General features: G+C 40.4%; 1 protein-coding gene across 2 annotated transcripts in view; it reads right to left on the bottom strand.

The window, feature by feature from the left end:
* Nucleotides 1-2,449: 2,449 nt before the first annotated feature.
* fmnl1b (formin-like 1b) overlaps nucleotides 2,450-21,311 on the bottom strand; it is a 38,196-nt gene continuing 19,334 nt past the window's right edge. Inside the window, exons 9-27 of one of the 2 annotated variants that reach the window (XM_026177939.2) lie at nucleotides 21,149-21,242; nucleotides 18,300-18,374; nucleotides 16,085-16,195; nucleotides 15,820-15,969; nucleotides 14,923-15,024; nucleotides 13,401-13,614; nucleotides 12,715-12,918; nucleotides 12,154-12,278; nucleotides 10,965-11,167; nucleotides 10,621-10,855; nucleotides 10,206-10,274; nucleotides 8,966-9,046; nucleotides 8,686-8,815; nucleotides 7,245-7,408; nucleotides 7,015-7,116; nucleotides 6,815-6,898; nucleotides 5,850-5,964; nucleotides 4,985-5,064; nucleotides 2,450-3,235 (exon numbers count right to left, since the gene is read on the bottom strand). In XM_026177939.2, coding sequence (XP_026033724.2) covers nucleotides 3,230-3,235; nucleotides 4,985-5,064; nucleotides 5,850-5,964; nucleotides 6,815-6,898; nucleotides 7,015-7,116; nucleotides 7,245-7,408; nucleotides 8,686-8,815; nucleotides 8,966-9,046; nucleotides 10,206-10,274; nucleotides 10,621-10,855; nucleotides 10,965-11,167; nucleotides 12,154-12,278; nucleotides 12,715-12,918; nucleotides 13,401-13,614; nucleotides 14,923-15,024; nucleotides 15,820-15,969; nucleotides 16,085-16,195; nucleotides 18,300-18,374; nucleotides 21,149-21,242 — 2,344 coding nt within the window. In that variant the 3' untranslated portion in view covers nucleotides 2,450-3,229. The remainder of the gene's footprint in view (nucleotides 3,236-4,984; nucleotides 5,065-5,849; nucleotides 5,965-6,814; nucleotides 6,899-7,014; nucleotides 7,117-7,244; nucleotides 7,409-8,685; nucleotides 8,816-8,965; nucleotides 9,047-10,205; nucleotides 10,275-10,620; nucleotides 10,856-10,964; nucleotides 11,168-12,153; nucleotides 12,279-12,714; nucleotides 12,919-13,400; nucleotides 13,615-14,922; nucleotides 15,025-15,819; nucleotides 15,970-16,084; nucleotides 16,196-18,299; nucleotides 18,375-21,148; nucleotides 21,243-21,311) is intronic. The other variant, XM_026177938.2, reaches the window with a different exon arrangement.

The following is a 21,311-nucleotide window of genomic DNA, read 5'->3' as shown; positions in this document are numbered from 1 at the left end:
GATTTTATTTTTCTGTCTAGGATTTGACTGTAATGGTTGTAAATTTCCTCAATCCTGTTTCCACTTCAGCTTTATAAACTGAGCCACTGTGACCATAGTGCCACTGCCACTGAAACATTTTTATAGCCACATTAACCAATTCTTTCCCTATAAACTTTAACCACTTTAGAATCACCACCCTCCATGATCTCAATTCTTTAACTTCTTCATTTCTATTCAGTGCATGGGGATCTGCCAGGCCCAGGAGCCATCGCCAGTCCCCTTCGAGGCCTTCACCGAACCGCAGCTCAATTAATGTCAAAGCATTCACCTTTACTTACTAAAATGCTGTCAAACCTAAAATGAGGATGTGGGCCCAGCTAGTAAATACCTATTTGTCACACTAAGGGTTTTCTGAATAATAGGCTGTGGGTTCAAATTCTGACCAGAGCATGTAACCAGTAAAGGTTTGTAAGTAGAGGTCTCCAGGCTAGGCCCCTGCCTAAAGCCTACCTATGAGTGAGAGATATAGAACTGAAGCTATGCGGGGATGGGCATCCAGGTACGCACTGGCTCACTCCTGGTGGGTGCTTGTCGGGACCTGGAACCTGGGGCTCGCTTGGGCCCCTTCGGGGGTGGGGTGCCCTCGACCTCTCAGCCTGGGGCTCGGTCACTCTGGCACAGATGGCTGCTGGCGGTGCTCACGGGCACTAGGTAGAAGTGAAGATGTAAATGCAGCATCACAGAAAATCCTTATGATCACTGAAACCGACCAGCTTATCGATTTCACAACAACAGTTATCTTTGGCTACAAAACGAACAGATGCAAGGAGCAGTACCAAGTTGAAGCAACAACTGTGAAATGTGCACAACCTCAGATTTCTTAGATTCATCAACACAGGCTGGGAACCACATCTCACATGGACACAAAATAACCATCACAGCACTTCTGAAAGAATTAGTCCATTGTACAGTTGCCATGGTTCTGGATCAGTTGACCCAGCATTTTGAGTTTACTGTGTTTTTGTGATTTATTTGTGTTGTAATGTTTCAGTTTTCTATTGTCGTTTTTATCCCTACAAAACTAACTTTATTTCTCATGGCACTGATCCAAAATTCCCCAGAAACATTCTTGAGTTATTCAGCTTCAAGCTATAAACAAATATTGGAAATTTGCAGGTTGCTCATCCAGCACATTCCAACAATGCCGTAGTAGATTGAGATCTGACGATTGTAAATGCCTTTGAGCACAATGAACTCATAGTCATGAAACCAGTTTTAGATGAAGTGAGCTTTGTGATAACTCATGTTATCCTGCTGGAAGTAGTCACCAGTATATGTGTACACTGAGTTATTAGGTAGGGGTGGACTAAGTGCTTGTACAGTAGTTGAAGAAGAGTGTCAGTATTTTTTAAAATAAAAGGAAGGTTGGACACTGGCCTATAATTACTTAACACAGCTGGGTGAGGAGATGGCTTTTTAAGTAATGGTTTAATTACTGCCACCTTGCCATTAATAGCAAAAGTTTGGTTGTATTTTAGATCAAAGCAATAACTAATGAAAGGATTTCCTTAAGCACTCTGTGGTCTAATAAACAGATGGTTTAGAGGAAGGACCTGTTGAAGTTAACTTAAGGAGTTGCTGTACATAATAATATATAACATACAGCAACATCTGAGACAGATGTGAATAACCTTTTTCTCTAACCATTTTATTTTAATCATTGGTTGTGCTGAAAAGAAACCTGATGAATATTAAGATAACCCAGCTTTACAGAGTCCTATAATGTAGAGCAACAGGCACTTTGAAGCTCTTTAAAGGCTTAATGAAGCCCTTCAAAATTAGTAAGATGCTATTTCCTCACCAACCTATGAATCATGTGTTTTAAGGTGTGTTTTTGTGAGTTATACCAGGCACAGCACAGCAGCCACAGTATCCAGGGTCAAACCGATTGAAGAGATGACACTTGTCAACCCAATCACAACAAAGTGTGTAATTTGATGGGATGTTACACTTTGCCTCTCCATTGGGTGAAATGGACACACATTGATATATTTTTATATTATATATATTTAAAGTTAAGAACTCGTTAGTGACCAAGGAAGGTATGAAGTCTCTAATTCAGGCTCCTTGTACCCCAGTGTTAGTAATGACTCTAAACATTTTTAAACATGATGATTTTCACATTTGCTTGAAATAAAATATCTCCCTCTGCTGGTACAGCAGCTTAGGACAACTTGCAACTCCAGCATGTGTGTCCATTTATTGTCAACCTCTGAGGGAGTAGAGTCGAGGTAGTTGTGCTGTACTGTACAAGCTCATGGCGTTGAAGATGAAGAAATATATCCTTAAACTTGGAGCACTTTTAGAAAGACATCTACTGTAATGAAATGTATTGAATGTATGAAATGTAAGCATACAAAAGTTTGAGTTTTAGGATAGACACAAATAAAACAGACAAAAACCCCAGAACAGTATAAAATGTTTTATTTGTTGAAATGCAGAAGCAAAGTAGAAGCTTGCTGTTTTTGTACTTACACAGTAATAAAAATAAATTAAATATATTATAAATCTTTCCCATAATTTTTGAGACCTACTGCAGACACGGAAAGAGTGATGGGACGCTGCGATTAAAATTCTGTTTAAACTAAAACTAATAAAAAAATATCAAAATGATCCACGAGTCTATCAGCTTTTTGCCTTTGAAGATGAATTTTCTGGTGAGGCTCTGATGTCTTAGCGGCAGTAATGAAGCGCTCGTGTTACCTCTCAGCTGAGTGGCTCGTTCTTCCATGTAATTGTCTTGATTACCTCGGATGGCATCCAGTGTCATTAGCGCTGAGTACAGCTAATAATTCGCCCTCTTTAACATTTAATCACTCAAATCACAGAACATTTCTACAGTCAGTTTGAAGTTTATCCAGAGAGGCGCCCTAATGCAGCAGAAATGTGTGTGTGTGTGTGTGTGTGTGTGTGTGTGTGTGTGTGTGTGTGTGCATTAGCTTATGTTTTTGTCTCTTTAGGGATCTTCGTGCATGCATTTCCACCCCTGCATTCGTCCACATGCTTGAGAGTGATAAGACTGTCACCATAGTGAGTCAAATGCGTTGTGCTTGTAAAGCCACGATGATGAACCCAGTCCACGTTGTTGTGTTTCAGAGGGAGATGTCTGAGGATACCTGCAGCTGTTGCCCTGGTTTCCACTTGGCGCTGCGTCGGCCGACGTCCCCCCGTCTGTACGGCTGATTTCTCAGATCTGACGAAAGAGAACAAACACGAATAATCCACGTGAGACAAGAAGCTTCAGAACAGCCCGCTGACATATGTCAAAGGCAAACTAAGGGCCTGTTGGGCTTTATTTACTGAGCCATAAAATACATATTTCTACTCATCAAATTGGCCATAAAAAAACAACAACACAAAAAACAGGAAAATGCGAAGACGTCTGGTATGAAAGAGTCACTGCCAAGCCATCCTGGCTCTTATAAAATCTTAATTAGAATCTGTGTCAGACATGGATAGAGTGTGGGACAATGAGCCCCTCAGCATAAGCTTTTAAAAGACCCACAGAAGGCACCAGCGTGTTCTTTTGCATTTCACTTTTTGTCTCTCAGTTGTTTTTCATGTCTTTGTGGTATTTTGCACATCTTTGTGGGTGTGTGAGGCTGCTTTGTGGTAATCTTTGTTGTGTTTTGCTGCTTTAAAAAAAAAAACACCTTTTAAACCTTTGTGTCTTTCTCACCTTCGTCTCTTCACAGGTGTGATGTGATGTACGATCAATCTTAAAAGGAATCTATTACGCTGATTTCCAACTTCGTGTTTTTGTTGTTGGACGTTACAGGAGTAACTTTACAGCATTCACAGCTCAAAATAATCATTGTAGAGAATTATATGAATGTACTGTGATCAGCTCATCTAAAGATATACTTCAGCCCCTCCATCATTTAAGCTTTCTCTTTTCTGATTGGCTACACAGAATGTTTTTGTGGGTACTGCATAGAAAAAACTGTAATTGTAATTTAAGTGTTCAGAGCAGGCTGTGCTTGAGATGACTGATACATACACTGACCAACATGAACCTTCCAACACTTTTTAAACGACTGGTAGAAGTATACTTTTGGACAGCATAGCGTAGTACAGAGATGTCGTACGTCCTGCACCACAGATTGAAATAAAAAGGGAAGAGCTTTGACAGTTTTTGGGTGAGTAAATTAGTTTAAAAATCACTGTTATCAGTCTAAGAATTAGCGTATATCTCCATTACCGTTGTTTGTTCAATTTAAATTCAGCCTCTAAGTCATTAAATGATGTTATTTAACAAGCCTGTGAAATTCTTGAGATAAAGTCTTTTGTGCTGCGGGCCTGCATCAGCAGGATTAACTACAACTCAACAAACTCCACACAGCTGGACGTTGTGTGGCTCTGAAACCAGGACCCATTAACAAATGAGGCAACAGTGCTAAATGTCCTTTACTTTAGTTCCCTTTAATATATTGAATATATCTTTATTATCCAAGCACTCTAAGAGTACTTTTATGACTGGAAACAAGGAAAACATAATAGATCTCCTTTAACCTTCAAATCCAAGACAAGCATATTCTACAGCATATTCTTGTGTTTTAGTTTGAGCTGCTCTCCTTCTCTTTGAAAGCCATTTAAAGTGTGTCAGAAAACCTCTGGAGAGAACTCAGTCACGAGGCATAAATCCAATAAACAGCACCCAAAATATTCCTTCAAGGGCAGACTGTCTGGGATACAGTTACATTGGGAAGGCAGAGCAGGACAATTTCTATGCAGTTTTAGTGCCATATAATGTGTTTCTAATATTTTGTGTTTATTGTTGTTATTCACTGTTGAGTTTGTCTCATGTCCATGACTGGAGCAGAAATAGAAGCTGGGCTCAAAGGATTATAAGTGACCTCTACACTCTGTATCCACCATCTCTTCCTGGTTATAAATACAATGACAGTGTCATGATCAGCAGGAGCGGATTTGAAAACATCACCTCTTCACTGAAGACAGAGTCGCAGAAGAGACGAGAGGAGCGTTTGGCAGAGCGAGCCGTGAAGGGCACGGATTTAAGAGCTGAAGACAGAAGAGAAAAAAAAACAACAGGGACAGGAAGAGAGGAGGGACAAACAAGGGCACAGGAGAGGGATGTAAGCCTTAGTGAAAGTTTGTTGAACTAAGGAAATTTAAAAAAAGAGCACTGCTGGAGAGGAAATAGGATAAAATGTTAATGAGATTAACAGCTGCTTAGATAAGAAAGTAAAAACACTGAGGACGATTAGTGTGAAAAAAGTGTGTGACAGCAGAAGGTACAGAAAAATAAAAATGAATGGACTAGAGCGTCCATCAAAACTAGAGCTGGAAATCAGGAGATAGTTAGCTTAGCTTAGTCAGCGCTCAGTGACGAGTTCTTGCTGTTGGGAAAAATCTGTACTCTCCAATCAGTTGGGGAGTGGTTGCTGGAACACAACATAAACAAGTGCAGAGAAACAGTTTGTGGCTTATGTTGATTTAGCTGCTGCCTTTCAAAGTTTGTAGACAAAACAAACAAAAAACAAAACAAATTAAAAAATCTAGTTCTAATCTATGAAAAAGTGATCAGTTTAGTTGTTAGCTAGTTAATTAGCAAGCATTAGTGTGTAAGTGTTGCTATGTTAGCAGCTAAACTTCACTTGATACAATGTTTGAACTTTAATTACGTAGCTGTCACTGTGTAGCTTTAGCACCACACGAACCTGTAACTGCATAGCTGCATCTTTCTGTTGCCTTGGCAGCGTGAGCTCTGTGTAACTAACCCCTCCTGATAATTGCTGATAACGGTTCACAACACATATACAAAAAACAGACAGTTTGTTGTGTACCTGTGATAATGTCCTCGATGGCTCCGTCTTTCCCCTCCCTCACCAAAGGAGACATCTGCCTCTTCTTCAGCTCTGCTATCAGGTCCATCTGGGGCGGTCTGGGCATCATGGGACCCTGAAACAACAAATCAGATTTAGTTGAATGCAACTTTTTACAACATGCTTTGAGAGTTTTAGTTCTTTTTATGTCCAATAGTCTGGTCGTTTTTATGCATGAAAGTTATAATCTCAAGGAATGTCCTTAAAGTGTGGAAGTCTGATAGGTGAAGAAGTACAAGCGGTCAGCAACACAGAACTGATCAAATGTTTCAATTCGAAAATTAAAACTAACTAAAACAAAAAGAATTGACCATTTTAAGAAAGAAAAATATTGTCTTATTTTGAATTTGATGGCAGCGCGGACCATGTTTACCACTTTCGTTAATAACAGTTCATATATGACTGGGAACTGAAGAGAGCTGTTTGGACATCGAACAGGGCAGTCCAGCTCCAGGCTTGTTCCAGATCCAATACCTTATATTATTATATTTTATGGTAGTTTATCTGTCTTTGTACTTGACATGGCTGACTGGAGCATCACACTAGTTTTTGTTGATACTTTGACCTTTTAATGTCGTGGGTCTTTGTACACATTTCTCTAAAAGCAAAGCAGTTTTCCTCTAAACTGAGATCATTAATGTCTCTACCAGAGGAAAAGGGCTTTCAGAAAAGAGTATTTCTCTCTGTCCTTCACTGAGAAGAAGTACTTTTTGAAGGGTGGTGTTTCCCTTGCTGAATATCACTTTAAAAAAAATCAAAAAAGAAAGGGCCGACAGATAAAGTCTGAGGTCTACTGTCAGCTTTTAAAGTGTTGTTGCAAAATGACACAGTCTAATTATTCAGGAGAAAATCATCTTTATGTGCTTGGAAAGTTTGTAGACACACTTGAAAGTACTTTTCCTGCACTGACTGTTTATCGTTCCCACCTTGTTCCCCATGACTTCAGGTTTAGGAGGAGTTAAAGGAGCCTCGTGTTGCTTGTTTCTCTGCTCGATGTCCAGCTCTGCTTGCTGGCAAACACAAAACCAATGTTTCAGAGGTCAGATTATAAACAGTCACTGATGGCTGCAGGTGTAATGTAAAAGCTCTTGGTGCATATCAGTGAAGCAGCTGTCTGTTATCTGACCTTGTACGCTTTGATGAATCTGACAAAAATAGGGAAGAACATAGAGGGCGGCGTTGTTTTGGGGTTTTCTCCGAAGTACTCCACAGCTGAGTCATAAGCATCCTGCAAAAGAAGGTCACGATCAGCCATGAACTGACAAGTACTTCCTGTTCCTAACATTGACAGAGACAAATTTGGATAATTTCCTCAGGGATTAATAAAGTATTCTGATTTTGATAATTAAATCCGACCTGTGCGGTCTTTCCATCGGCTATGAGACCATTGAGCAGCTCCACGTTGGTGTTGAGAAAACGCTGCAGCACTAGATTGTCTTTTTCTATGGAGAACTCCCTCTTCGTCCCCTCCATGCCTCTCTCCAGAGCCTGAAGGTCCTGCAGGATACTGTCCACAGAAACTAAAAGAGACAAAGACTTCAAGGTGAAGTTAGAGCTTCAAATTAACATTCTTATCATTGCTTATCAAACATCAACTAGATTATGATGTACTTTAGAAGACTGAAGGGTTATGCAAGGTGTTGCATGAATAAAGTGATTCTACTGCTGTCATAACACCTTGTGAGCATTTGTCATTTTATCATCAGTGTATTTACAATCTGTGGTATTAGTTTAAACTAAAATGTATGTGATTAAAGTTTGACCACATTTAACGGTAATAATAAAAGTTTCAAAAGTATAACCAATAACTCTGGCTTTGTGTAGGTTTTATCCTCTTGGTCATCTCAGACATACCAGTCAGCATCTCCATAGAAACTTCTAGGTGTTCTCCAATTGTTGGTGAGCGGTTGCAGTAGTTTCATGTCAGTTACAAGGTGAAAACATGGTGCTACACTGAAAACGCCCCATGACTGCTTTGGTTTCTAGCAGGTTGCCTTAATCAAGTGTAGTTTACAAGGGAGATTCAGGCTACATCCACATGTACACGGATATTTTGGTAAACACAGATTTTTCTGTGAATTTTGTCCTTTTGTCCTGAGGGTCACTAAAAATAAAGCTTTTCATTTACAGAAACTCTGCTGCATTTAAACGTGGAAAAGAGAAACAGCGATTTTTGTCTCGTAAGATCAAAGTTATGTGCCTTCACCTCCCTTTTGACTACACTCTGTCTTTTTATTTGCCAGCATTTCTTCACACTTAGGATTATATCACCACCTGTTTCTTTGGCATGCACTTGACAGACTTTGAGATCTTTTTGGGGGGCTTTTCATGTTCATGGAGATATTTAACATTTTTTTTAAAACCATTTTTAAAAAATGACCTCAGGCCTACACTCACAGCATCTTGGACACACGATTAAAAAAAGGGGGGTCAGGAAGTCAGAAGTTAAAAAGGCAACACAGGTCAAAACATCCAATTACTACAGGGCTACAAACCACAAATACAGTTAATAAAAACAAGATTTTAGGCCAAATGTTGATCAGATCAAATGCTAGTTTTTCTTTTTGATTTTTTTTTTTCTTTTATAGCAGCAACTCTTGAGCTACTGTCAGGAATCATATTGTGCTGTGCTTTATTTCTTTATTTATTTGCAGCTTTGTTTCATAGTTTAGAGTTTAATCTATAATTACTTAATTTGGGAGGGAAGTAGTGGATCTGCTTGGATCTTGGACCTTTGTAAACTGTGACAGGAGTTCAGCCATCATTAATCACTGTACACATGTGAGGATGTGCTTACCAAGTGCCGCCTTATCCAGGAAGTGCAGCTCTGTGGGGAAGGATTGCAGCTCTGGGTATCTCTCCTGGATGATGTTGACGATGAAGTGCATCAGTGTCTGTTTTCGGTCTGTAGATTTGGTGTCCAACAGCTTGGGAGAGCCAGCAAAGAATGAAAAGTCTGACATTAGATCGATAAAAACAACAGGTTGCACAAAATATTTTTGAATTATCTACAGAAATAGCAACCGAAGCAAAAAGCCATCTGTAGCTGCAGGAAAAAACTGCATTAATTTTCTCACCAAGTCTAAGCTTTGCAGACGGAAGCCATATGCTGCTCCTCGCTTGCTGCTGTTCATGTAGTTTCCAAATGCCAAGATGATCTTTACATCAGCAACAGACAGAAAAGTATGTTGTCAGATGTGACACAAAGTGACAGCATGTGTGATATGCAGCCCACACAGACTCAAAAATAAACCTGCAGTGAAAAACAAAACTTGAAATCTGTCACAGAGGTAAAACACAAAACCTCTCCCTTTCCAGAAACAACTCATCATTGTTTTTATGCCACTTTAAATTTAGGAGAAAAAACAACAACCAAAGTTGAAGGAAAAAAATTCCTCCGGGTTAAAGACACAGCATGTTTGGTCTCATATTACACCAGCTGTGCTCTTGCAAGCTTTGGAGGCTATTTTCCCAGAACTGCTGAACTGGACCTGAAATTATTTCCATCAAAGCCTGAAAACACTCTGGCACAGAATAATGTGAATGGGTGAATGAGGCTCATAGCAGAAAGCAGCGTATAAGTACCAGTCTGTGAGACAAATTACAAGGCTCTGTTTTTCTAGTGTTCCAGGTTTCTACCATTAACTATTATCAGTGTTTGTGTATTGCATGTATACAGTGCACTGATACAGCTCACTAACCCAGTGCTGTCCAAACCCAGGCCTCGAGGGCTGGTGTCCTGCAGGTTTTGTGTGTCCTTGATCCAACACAGCTGATTTAAATGGCTAAATGACCTCCTCAACATGTCTTGAAGTTCTCCAGAGGCCTGGTAATCATTTGATTCAGGTGTGTTGACCCAGTGTCCTCGAGGCCTACAGTTGGCCAAGCCTGCACCTACCTAAACTAGTGTTACTTGACATCTTACCACTGTTACTTCATCTAAATATGGTCACCTCTGGGAACAAAAAAACACCACAAAATGCTAACGTTGAGGCTCCATTACAAACGGATGGTCCATCGTTTATTTACAGCTTATGTGAGATCTTGGCTGAATGTGTTTCTGTTGTTTTGCTGAGAGCCCCCCCATCAACCAGTATTTTAAAATGAAATTAGAAGAACAATAAACAAATTAAAAATGTTATAAGCCAGGATTTGACTGTAATTTTTAATGCTAATTAGGAGGTCAGTGACTTTGATTCCATTTTGCCGTTGCTGAGGATTCACAGGAAGTCACAGAGAAGCAGTCCTAACCAGTAAAGGTTATTATTTAGTCATGAACTGGAGCTCTTTGACACTTAATATAAAAGTAAGAATCACCTCGAGAATTTTCTTCAGCTTAGTGGAAGACTTGATGGACATCGAGGCCGCGATGATGGCATTCAGTTGCTGTAAGAAATAATGCAAAGATCAGTGCGTGCACATTACAGTATACACTAACATTTTTATTTTAAAGGACTAGGTCTACTTTTTTGTAATTCTCGCAGAGTCAGAGGACAAGAGTGATTCCACTGTAAATATAAAGCCAGAGTGCTGATAAGGAGAAATTTCCCCGTGTTAAACCTCAGTACCTGAATAAATGCCTTTTATTCCTAGAAGTGGGCTTTTATTCAGCCCACTTCTAGGAATAAACTCTAAGAGAATAACTGCCTTTTCCTCGGCATGACTGTGAAATCCCCTGTTGTAAACTTTGCTTAATTCTCTTTCCTCAAATACAGTTCAACCGTGGACTCACAGGCTGTATCAGCTGGACGCTCTCAGGGAAATTGCCCATGAAGGTGAGAGTGCTGATGCGCTGGGAAAGCCGCGGGATCTTGCTAAAGCGCACCATGAAGCGGTCCTCCTCGCTGAGCTCGTCCAGGGGCCTGCCCTCGCACTCGTAGTTGTGGATGAGCTTCATTTCATACTCTGTGGGGATGAAACGCTCCAACAGCTCGAGGAAGTCCAGGCTCAGAGCTTTCAGGTTGTACCTGCGGGGACGGTGCACGTTCTGAATATAAAGTGTCTTTGCAATATATTCAGATTTTCTTTTTATTGCCGTATTATTCAGCTGATGCACAAACAGGGTTTAACACATACGTCTCAATGACACAGCAGATATCAGAAGCAGCCATTCCTTCTTTACGCAGGGTGATGGCCAGGTTTTTGGCCCTGTTGGGCTCCATTAGAGACACTTTACTGGGACTCTTGTGGGCCATTTTCTTCTTTAGGGTTCCCAGATCTACAGGGGTCGACTGGGCTTTGGTCTTAAACTGCTCCTCAAAGGCAGCCATGTTTAGCTCCTAATAACAGGGTTCAAATACAGAAACAGAGACCATTAAGATTTTTTAATACTCAGATTAAACTTTCACTTTTGTTTACTGTAAGTCACGTAGCAGCCTATTACAGACTAAACTACTTCCTGATAAAGCATGTGACTGCTGGAAAAATTCCTGGAAAATTTGTTCTAAAGATTATTGTAAATTTCGTTTTGTTCTTTTTAAAATACTCACAAAGGTTTGCAAATGGAGAAAAGCATGGAAGAATATCCATGGATTTAAGTGATGTAGAATAAATGCAAGTTCCCATGATAATACATTACTGCTAGGATTGATTGCACTAATATAGAAGAAAAGAAATGCATAGATTGCATGTTGTTGTTTTCTGCTAAACGATTTGCACCACAATTGGATTAAAACCCAACCTGCAACCTCCACGTCTGAAAATGAAGCCAGTGCAGAAATACCAAAACTACTGTAGTTCCACTTATGGCCACTGGAGGCTGACTCCAAACCAGTGCTCATCCCCATAACTCTCATGTAAAAAATGTCCAACACGTTGCAAAGTGTGTTGACAGCCTGGCACAAAACACTGTTTGGGTCCCTACGGGTAGTTTCCACCATCAACTGTTCAGGAGGTGAGGGTTTGTTTGTTTGTTTGCTTGTTTTTTTAAATAATTCATCTGCCCAGTGTTTGCGATGCCTTTTGTTGGATCTTTAATAAAATTATCTGACAAAATGACTTTCCAAGAACTTTGTCTTCCAACTTAGTGACTTTTCAAGCATAATTAGTCTGTTACTTACTAATTAGCTAATTGTCTGTGTGCTGCTTTTCCTAACCAGACTAGCTAGACTTAGCTGAAAACTTAGCACAGTACCCTCTGACTCCAAAATGCAGCAACAAAAACCAGCAGGTGTGATCATGTTGGCTGCGTGCATCTTGTAAGTACTGTCCATGAAGGAACCCAGGTCCAGATGTTTTTGGGACAGCAGAGGAAACATGAACAAACCTCTAAGATGCACTCGTCGTCCACCTCACTGAAGATTGTTCCTGCGACCTGGTTGGATTTGAGGGCCTGCCAGTTGAACAGCGGCATGCGGTATTTGGTTTGAATGGCCTTCTTCTTTTTACAGTCTGTAAGAGAAATGTTCGTATTGTAACAGAGATATCTTCCTAAATATTGCGTTGGGGAATCTGCCGTTTGTTACTTTCACAAGAAAAGACACTGAAATCATTACTAAAAGTTCCCAAAGTGGAGCTGGAAAATGATTACCAAGGCAGGAAGGGGGTAAAACTTTGGTTTCTCCAACATGTCTCCTCTCTGTGGTATTTCTTGATTTTCTATAAAGTTTAACATTTTTTTAAATCTCTACAATCAGTTCGATAAAAGCTGGAAACTTTTGCTTGTTGTAATCATTCTTCATTTTCAAGTTTGATGTATAAAAAGAAAAAAATCATCTCTTCTTTAAGATATCAAGGACAAGAAAATAAAATATGAACCAAAATTGCTAAACCTGATTGTTTTTAAAGACTTACTAAGACCTTCATTTTGCTCTGATTGTGGACTCACTTGAGGTCCCTGCTGACGCCTCCGTCCTACCGCCTCCAGAAGGCAGGAGAGCTGATGGTGGTGGAGGAGGTGGAGGTGGAGCTGTGGTTGAGGACGGAGCTGGAAGTGGAGGAGGAGGGGGAGGAGGAGCTTGTACCGACTGTGGAGGAACTTCTGTTGTAGGAATGGCCTGAAGGTTGTTTCCTGTATCAACCTGATCTGCAGCTGTCAGGAAATAGTCTACACATCAACTTGCAGTTACAGTGTAGCTGTAATTAAGCAATAAATCTGATTACACGAATCAATATCCCATAATGATGCCCGTCAGGGAAATACAAAGAGCTTCTAATTATCCGCACACCAAGGTCTGAAGTATCATCTCGGACTGGCGATGCACTTTTCGGACTCAATGGCGGTTTCAGATCTTTTGATCTCTTATCTTGAGTTACAAAAACAGAAATTGGAGGTAGGCCTTGTCTGTGTGCAGGTAAGTTACCATGAAGATGTACCACCAGCGCATCACCTTTGTAATGCTGTAAACCCAGAGTTCACCCTGACGTTACCTGGATAGGTGCAGCACAGCTATCTGGTCACTAAAAAAGGGAACTTCTGAATCCAGCTCATAAAACTCAAACTTGAATTGTTCACGCTGTGAGTGTATGTGTGGTTACTGAGGATTTAGGAAGGTGTGATAAAACATTGCCGACCTTTCTGCTTCTTGTTCTGCTGCACCACCTGAACAGCTAGGTGTCCAGAGGAAGAGCGCCCCATTTGGACAAGACCCTGGTCCACCAGAGCCTGAACTTTGACCTCGAGCTCCTTCAGGGCCTGGGTGTCTTGTTCTTTCTCCTGCTTGAGCTCACGTTCTTGCTCTCGCTGCTGCAGCAGAATCACCTGCGAGCGAGACTCCCGCAGACTCTCCTGTGACACAGAGCATAAGTGTCTTTAATCAGGCTGGACCAGTTCTGTCAGCTTAAAAAAAAGAAATATGTGATCTGGTGTGATCGTCTTGGCAAAAGGACATGTGTGCTCACAACACTTTGGCTCATTAATATGCAGATTTATGCAGCTGCAACACTAAACTCTAATCAGATCATCTTCACCAGGTGGGGTACCTGCGGTGAGAGTGCTGCTATGTGCTTTTTCTTAACTAACGTTCACAAGAACAATCAGTCTCTCCCTAATTAAGCCAATTAGTTCCTCTATTTTCAAAGCTGTACTTCAACGCCAACACGTTTGTCTCTGCATGCTACATGTCTGCTACTAATTTGAACTCATCAGCCTGAAGTGAGAAAGAGAATTCAGCATCTCAGGAAGCATTTCTTTCCTCGTTAGCATTCAAATATATGCAGAAAGGTGCTTAAAAATCAAATCACATCTCTTCCATGTGGCGGACATGTGGTGTAGGTGTGAGGTTTCAGTATACTGTAGTTATCATAGTGGGTCACAGCTTTGGGACAGCAAAACAGGGAAAATTAAATTTGAGCCTAATGGAAAAGAACAAACGGCTACAGGTTACTGAGATACTGGCAGAGCTGAGCGATTGATTTTTTCCTCTCTGTAAAACTCAAAAAACAAACAAAAAGACGAAGATCGCTGGCTGAGCTTTTGCCCTTCCTCGTGTTGGAACCACAAACAAAAATATCAAGCAGCAAAAAAACTCTATAAAGCAGAACTGAGTGGTTTTTAAGTCTTTATCAGTAAATGGATTTGAACTGAGCCCTGATCTAAAAAACAGGTTCAAGCAACTCTGAGTTTAACTTTAAACTCTGAGTTATCAGTTCTAGAAAAGCTGATCAGTTATTTCAGACTATTATTAAATTTAGCAAAACTACATTTTTTATTTGACTTTATCTTCCGCACAATTTAAAAACAAAGGAGTTCAAATATTTTCTTTTTGTTAATGTTTGGAGTAAAAACCATAAATGTACTGTACTCTTTAAAAAGTGATTACTTGTGAACTATTTCTCTTCTGGTGTTTAAGAGAAGACACAGATAAAAGCACAGAAACATGAAATGGATTATTATGTCTCTATTTAAGGCCTTTTTTTCTGTTACTAAGCCACATTCGCCCATTTACCTTATTCTAGGAACCTTTATCTGTCAGGTGACACGATGTGGATTCATGTTTGATATGTTGGCTCTGATGTTTCTGCTACCATCTGACTGCTTGGCACAGTCTGTGTTTCTGTATGAAAAACATGTAAGCATGAACTTGCTGTTCTCTACCTTCAGGAGCTCCACTTCTTTGGTGGTCTGAATGAGCTTCTTCTCAAGCTCGGAGGCTTTCTCCATCGCCTCAGTCTCGGTCTCCTGAAGTCTGCTGGTGAGCTGTGACACCAGAGTGGTCATGGGTAATGGGTAAATGTATTTTTACACAGAGAGCAGCAAACATAGAAGAAAACTAACACTAAAGTGGACTTATAATGTATTACATTTTCTCTCATGTATGTACTGCTTGTGTAATTTTGAATTCCTACATGATTAATATCACAGTAATGTTTAAAGTTTTCATTTACCAGACAAAGTCATGAAATTTCACCCAAACATTTTTCTGTATAGATAATCTAAATAGCAACCGCATGTTGCTGCTGGAGAGTTTAACACATAGTATGATTTTTTTTCTTCGGTAGCTTAATTTAAAAAAAAAAAAAAAAGTATTTTACTAGAGAAGGAAGCTAATGTGAATAAGCTAGGCTAAGGTAGTTAGCTTTAGAGCCATGAGTCTATCAGCTTCCTGATAGATTATTTAATTTCTTAAACACAAAAATGGAGGAAATGTCTCAATTAGACTTAGACTTGGATTAACTAATAAGCTAGCTGCATTTAATAAAAGAAACAATTACAGTTTTGCATTAAAGCAATAAAGTTGGAAAATATTCAGGTTTATTTCAGCTTGATGTATTTCCTGTCATTCTGTAGTGTTTTTTGAAAGGTGAATAAATATCAGCTCTGACAACGACACTGCATGTAGCAGGTCCATGTGACCATTGCACCTGTGAGCGTGCTCATCCACACTCACAGGTTTATTTGAAAACCTGTCCTGGCCAGACTGATAGAAATCATGCTGATATGATACAGACTGTCTTTAAGGTTAGTTTGTATTTAATGCATTTACATCCAGACCTGCGCGTTGTGTTCCTGCAGTTCCTCCATGTGTTCTAGCAATGCGTTCTTGGTCTCAGCGTCCTCCAGCAAAGCGCCAACATCGAACACGTTGTCCAGGTAGGCCTGAATCTGCACCAGCAGCCTGTCGCTCTCTGTGAACTTTAATTTCTACAAAGAGAAAACACCAGAGTAAAAAATAATCAACTCAGTTTAACTGAAAGCTGTGACTCTGAGTCTAAGATAAGTTTAAAGCTGTTAATTTGGCAAACAAGTTTACACTTGCCTCCAGGTATTCATCCAGGCCATGCTGCGTGAACTCGTACTGGAGGTGGACTCTGAAGTTCATGTTTTCCACTGAGTGGACCACAATGTTGATGAACTGCATACAGGCAACCTGGTGGCAAAAAGAATTCATTTGTGCAACAGGAAGCAGCGTCACCTACTCAGACCAGTGTCCGACACCATCACCAGGACCATCACCAGGACAGGGGCTACAAGTTTAAAAGTTTACCCGTGCGACGTAAAGAAAGTCTGCTTACAGAGAGCAGAACGTCAGTAGAGCTAATGAAAGCGAGGAGGCCAAACTGCTGACACGAGCAGCTGCTGCACAATATTAGACACGAGCTTCAGAACACGATGTGTGAACAAGTACCGCTGACATAAAATGTTTCACACAGGCTCAGTAATGTTCACTTTGGTGGAAGGCATATTTTGTGACCTCAGACCATCTGCTTCTCAGTGAAGTTGTTGGTAATTGTCCAGAGTTTCCCACTTTGAGTTTGTTAAGTTTAAAGAGGCCAATTAAAAGTTCTGCAGATTTCAAGCGGACTAAAACGCAGCTCCAGACAGCTGGCAGCCGCTCCTGCAGCTGACTGAGGAAACACTGAAAACCGTTAAAACTAAACTCGCTAATTGTTCTTTTTTTTCCCAATAAACAACTGCAGCAATAATCACTTCTCAGGGGTGAAATTGTGTTGCGTTTCTTTTTGTTACTACAAACTCATTAACTTTAGTTATTAGATTGTTATCTTGGGCTCCGGGAAGCTGCAGTTTGCATTTTTCTTTTTTGTTTCCTGATCGATTCGTTGATTAGTCGAGGAGTTTTGTTCCTCCCGTCTCCTAAAGTAACCTTAAATAAACGCCTCTCCTGCAAATTTACGACATCATTAAATTAAATTCTGAATTCGTGGCAGACTTTGGATTACCGTCCTCAGCTGTTCTACTTATAGCTCTGATCTTGTGTAAAAGAAAGTGGAGAACAAACTTTTAGGAATACACAAGCCTTCTTCACAGCACTCTGCATATTATATATAATTGCACACAATCTGTCTAATTAAAAGAAAAGCTGTCATTTTACAAAAGGCTCAGCCTGAAAGCTTTCAATTATAAAAACTAATTACCCCTATTCTTTATTATTTTAGCTTGTTTTTGTAAATTCTCACACAAAGGAGGACTTTTTGTGTCCCAGAGCAAATTGTGCACATAAATAATAGATTTATTCTTTTTTTTCTGGCAGTTACCAGTATTAGAAAAACACCACCAGTCAACTCCAACTGAAGCCCCATCTCAGGTCTACAGTTAATCAATCAATCAACAAATGATTTACAACAATCTGCTGCAGCTGTACAGACACGAGGAGAGATTGTTAAATCACAGATGTTACAAACACAAACATTTTTCAAGGGAATTTCACATCCCTGATGATTATGCATTTCTTTAAAAAATCATATTATTACTGCAGAGTAAAAGCAGGTTTAATTTAGGGCCTTTTTTCATGATTTGCACACCAAATTCAAAGAAAATGTTCATTTTGAAATGACGCTGACAGAGCATCAACCTGGAGGGATGTAGTAATGTCAGTTTAGAGCTGACCTTATTCAACCTGAGGATAACATTGACACTCATTAAGAGGCCGGAGACTGACCAGGTAGATCACAGAATAAACGTTATTCCTGATGACAGGAATTGTCTACCTCTGTCAATTGCTTAAGGGGACTCAACATCTGGCAGCTCCACATGTTGGATTTGGCAGTTTTTATGCCAGATGCTCTTTCTGACACCGCCCCAAAGGGATCTGTGTCTCCTGCTGGGAATAAATCTGGGATCTTTTGCTTGTTAGACAAAAAACTGAACATTTGCCAAAAAGACAAATGTGACGTATTTTTATAGATCAGCTGAATCTCGTTGCATGAAAACTTTAGAAGGACAGCTTATAGAGCAGGTTCAGAATAACAAACGTATTACTTTGAAGCCCTGCACAGTCTTGCTCTCACATTATAGATTTACCTGATATTTAAATCCTGTCGTCTTCCAATTTAATCACACTCTTTTTCTGGTTCTATGTCATGTTTTTATTTCCTGTTCTTTTGTTATCCGTGCACTTTTCTTTTTTATGTTGATGTTTTCTACTTTACATATAAATGTTCATATGTTGTCATTACATAGTGAACCTGAAAAGTGTTTTGCATGCATGTATTTGAATGCAATTGCTGCTTTACCATGAAGTCGATGTTGCTTTCTTCATTGTGGAAATACTCAATGAGCTTCTCGAATCGGTTTTTCTCCCCACAAACCTGAAAACAATAATAATAATAATAAAGATCAGATCAAACAGCAGCTGAGTATTCAACCCTCTTATTCTTTTTATTGTGCCCATTGCAGGTTTATAAATCTAGGTGACGTCCGTGGAGATTTGGAGCTTGCTGCCTTCCCCGTGTGTGCACACATGGGGGCAGTGTGCTCACACAGAAACATTGTTGCAGCCGTAACGATGCATCAGGATTTCAGCAAACATGCGGTCTAATCAAACAGCGCAGCGTTGAGAGAGAGGAGGCTCTGTCGGCTGTTTGTGGAGAAATTCAGCTCATTTCAGGGACAAACAGAAATAATGGTTGTAATAAAAGCAGCACAGGATGATTGCAGCTCGCTCTGCAGGTGTAAACAATCCCCGGTGTTTGTGTGCCGCATGATTTCCTGGCAGAGAAAACGTGGCTTCTTTATGACTGTGTTTTCCTAACTGCTGGCATGTCAGCAAGTTCCCTGTCTCATCCGTTGCTGTGTGGTAATCTACCTGCCCCTTTCTTGCCCACTCATGTCCACTGAATAATGCACCAGGCCAATCGAACAGCCAGCACAACCCTAAACAAAGCCCATGTTCTGCTGCTGAGGGACACATGAGCCAGCTCCTGGCCCCGTGCCCGGCCGCCTCTATCGCTCTCCCCATCTTCTTCCAGCTCTCGCCCACACACACATGCCGACACTGCTGCGGCACCGACGACAAGCTCCGCTCACGGTGACACTCGAGTCACAGCTCTGATAATCAATGCCACATTAATCAAACGGGTTAAAGCTGATGCAGCCAGAGGGTTTACAAACGGACGGGTGTTTAATTCATCACTTCATTTTTTTTAACATGTATATAGAAGTCTTTTTAAAGAAACTCCGCAAACACCAAAACATGAAAGAATGGCATTGACCTGAACACACAGAGCTGCTTTAGAGATGACAGGGGTCTTATTTTCTGTCTTAACAACTTGACGACTGGCCAACCAACCAATTCCCAAGGATATTGCGTGGTAGGTGAGATTTCAGAGCATCTAAAGATCTCCGAATGGCATCCATTCATTCATCCATGCATTCACAGGAGGACAGACCCATGTCTCCTCTTCAAGCTGTGCCCTGCAGGCCCCATGGGTGAGGCCTTGCCAGTAGGCACTCCCCCTCGCCTGCTCCTGGCTCCAGGGTGGTGCCCCGGTTACTCTATGCCAGGCAGGGTAAACTGGATCCTGGATTTTTTGTTTTTCATGTCATCATCCGAATGACTCTTCATTTGCCCCTTCACCCAGGACTAATTTGCCTTGGGAGACGTAACCAAGTGCAAAAAGCCCCGAACAACATGGCCTCAGAAGCAGAAGATCAATCAAACTCAGTACAAGAGAAATGGGGATTATTTTAAACTGTGAATGATGCAAAGCTACCGTAATCAGGTCCTTTAATAAAAAATGCAGAGCGAGAAATAGAGAAAAGATCCTCTTTAAGTATAAATTGAAATAAAATTGTTCTGTGTTTTGTACTCCTCCAGGGTAAATCCATTATTTAAAATGAGCTCAAATGTGAGATGTGCTTAAATTTGAATATTTAAATTAACATAACAGTGACCAAAGAAGCAATTTAATACGAGGGGTCAGTTTAGCTCACTGTAAGCAACTGAAAGAAATACTTAATGGGTGTCTGCTTGTTGCAGAGCAGCTTTTGACTTCCTGAATGTTTTCTCCTGGTTCAGGTTTAAGCTTCTGTCTCCACAGCCACAGGAAGCAACAGGTGCTGCTTTCTCAATCAAAGACAGAAGAAGGTCAAGGAGAGGTGAGAGGCCACTCAGCAAGTGTTTCACATATTTATACCTCTTCGGTCAGTGTTGTTTGGCAGAGGAACAGCTGGACGGAGCAGCTGACGGCGGGCAGCTCGACCTGGGGTTCCCCCATAACCTGCTGGTATGTGAGTGCTGTGCCATAGATCTATGTTAAGCTTCTGATCCCTTAAGTGTGAATGTGAGATGAGTCATCACTGCTGAACACAGAAAGAAGGTCTAAAACCATGGTTGGCTTTGCACGATCTCCTTGTTCCTGTGTGGGGTTTCTCTGGGATTCTAATCAGTCCAAAGACCTGCTTTTAGGATAATGTGTGATTCTAAATTGGCTATAGTTATGTTAGACCTGTGATGGATAAGCAGTCCATCCAGGATGTATCCTAATAACAAGGTAAGCCCTAGACCTCTGAAATGAATATGTGGTTCAGAAAATTGGAAAACAAAGCAGATTTTTGCAGCACAAATTATTTACTAAATGACCTAAACTTTAAATTTCAGCCAGATCAGCGGATTAACTGATATTTTCCATTATATTTTAAGTTATATGTTCATATTATTTTGGTAAGAACTCATAAAAACTACATATAATGAATGTGAATAAAAAAATAGTCATTTTAAAATCACTAAATATCCATATGAGTCTTAAAAATCCTAAACTTTTCGTGCTCTAAATGAGATACTGGTGGAGAAATCCCCTTTACAGCGAGCACCCAGCTTAAATCTAACGTGCATGTTTTAGTATGGAGGGCCAAAACTTCAAAAATTAAATAACAAAACACATCATTACTACTAGAAGCTGTCTCAGCTTATTTCTGGTCATCTTCTTGTTCACCAATGTTGATTAAATCAATCAGAAGCTCAAATTAATTCAGTTAATTAATGTTCACACAGAGAGCAGGAATCTCCTAAAGCGGCAGCTACCAATGACACACCTCAAAAATACATGTGATGACTGTCAGCCACTGCAATGACTCTACTGACCTCTTTGAAGTTGTCAAAGGCGGCGAGGATGATGTCATGACCTCCTCTCACCAAACACACGGCCGCCAGCAGCTCCAGCACCAGAGCTTTAGTCCTGAAAAGACGATTGACGTTTATGCACTGCCCAGCAACTACTTTAAGATAAGATACCTTTATTAGTCCC

This window comes from Astatotilapia calliptera, chromosome 8 (assembly GCF_964374335.1).
Source record: "Astatotilapia calliptera chromosome 8, fAstCal68.1, whole genome shotgun sequence".
Classification (NCBI taxonomy): domain Eukaryota; kingdom Metazoa; phylum Chordata; class Actinopteri; order Cichliformes; family Cichlidae; genus Astatotilapia; species Astatotilapia calliptera.
This window is presented reverse-complemented; position numbering and strand designations above follow the sequence as displayed.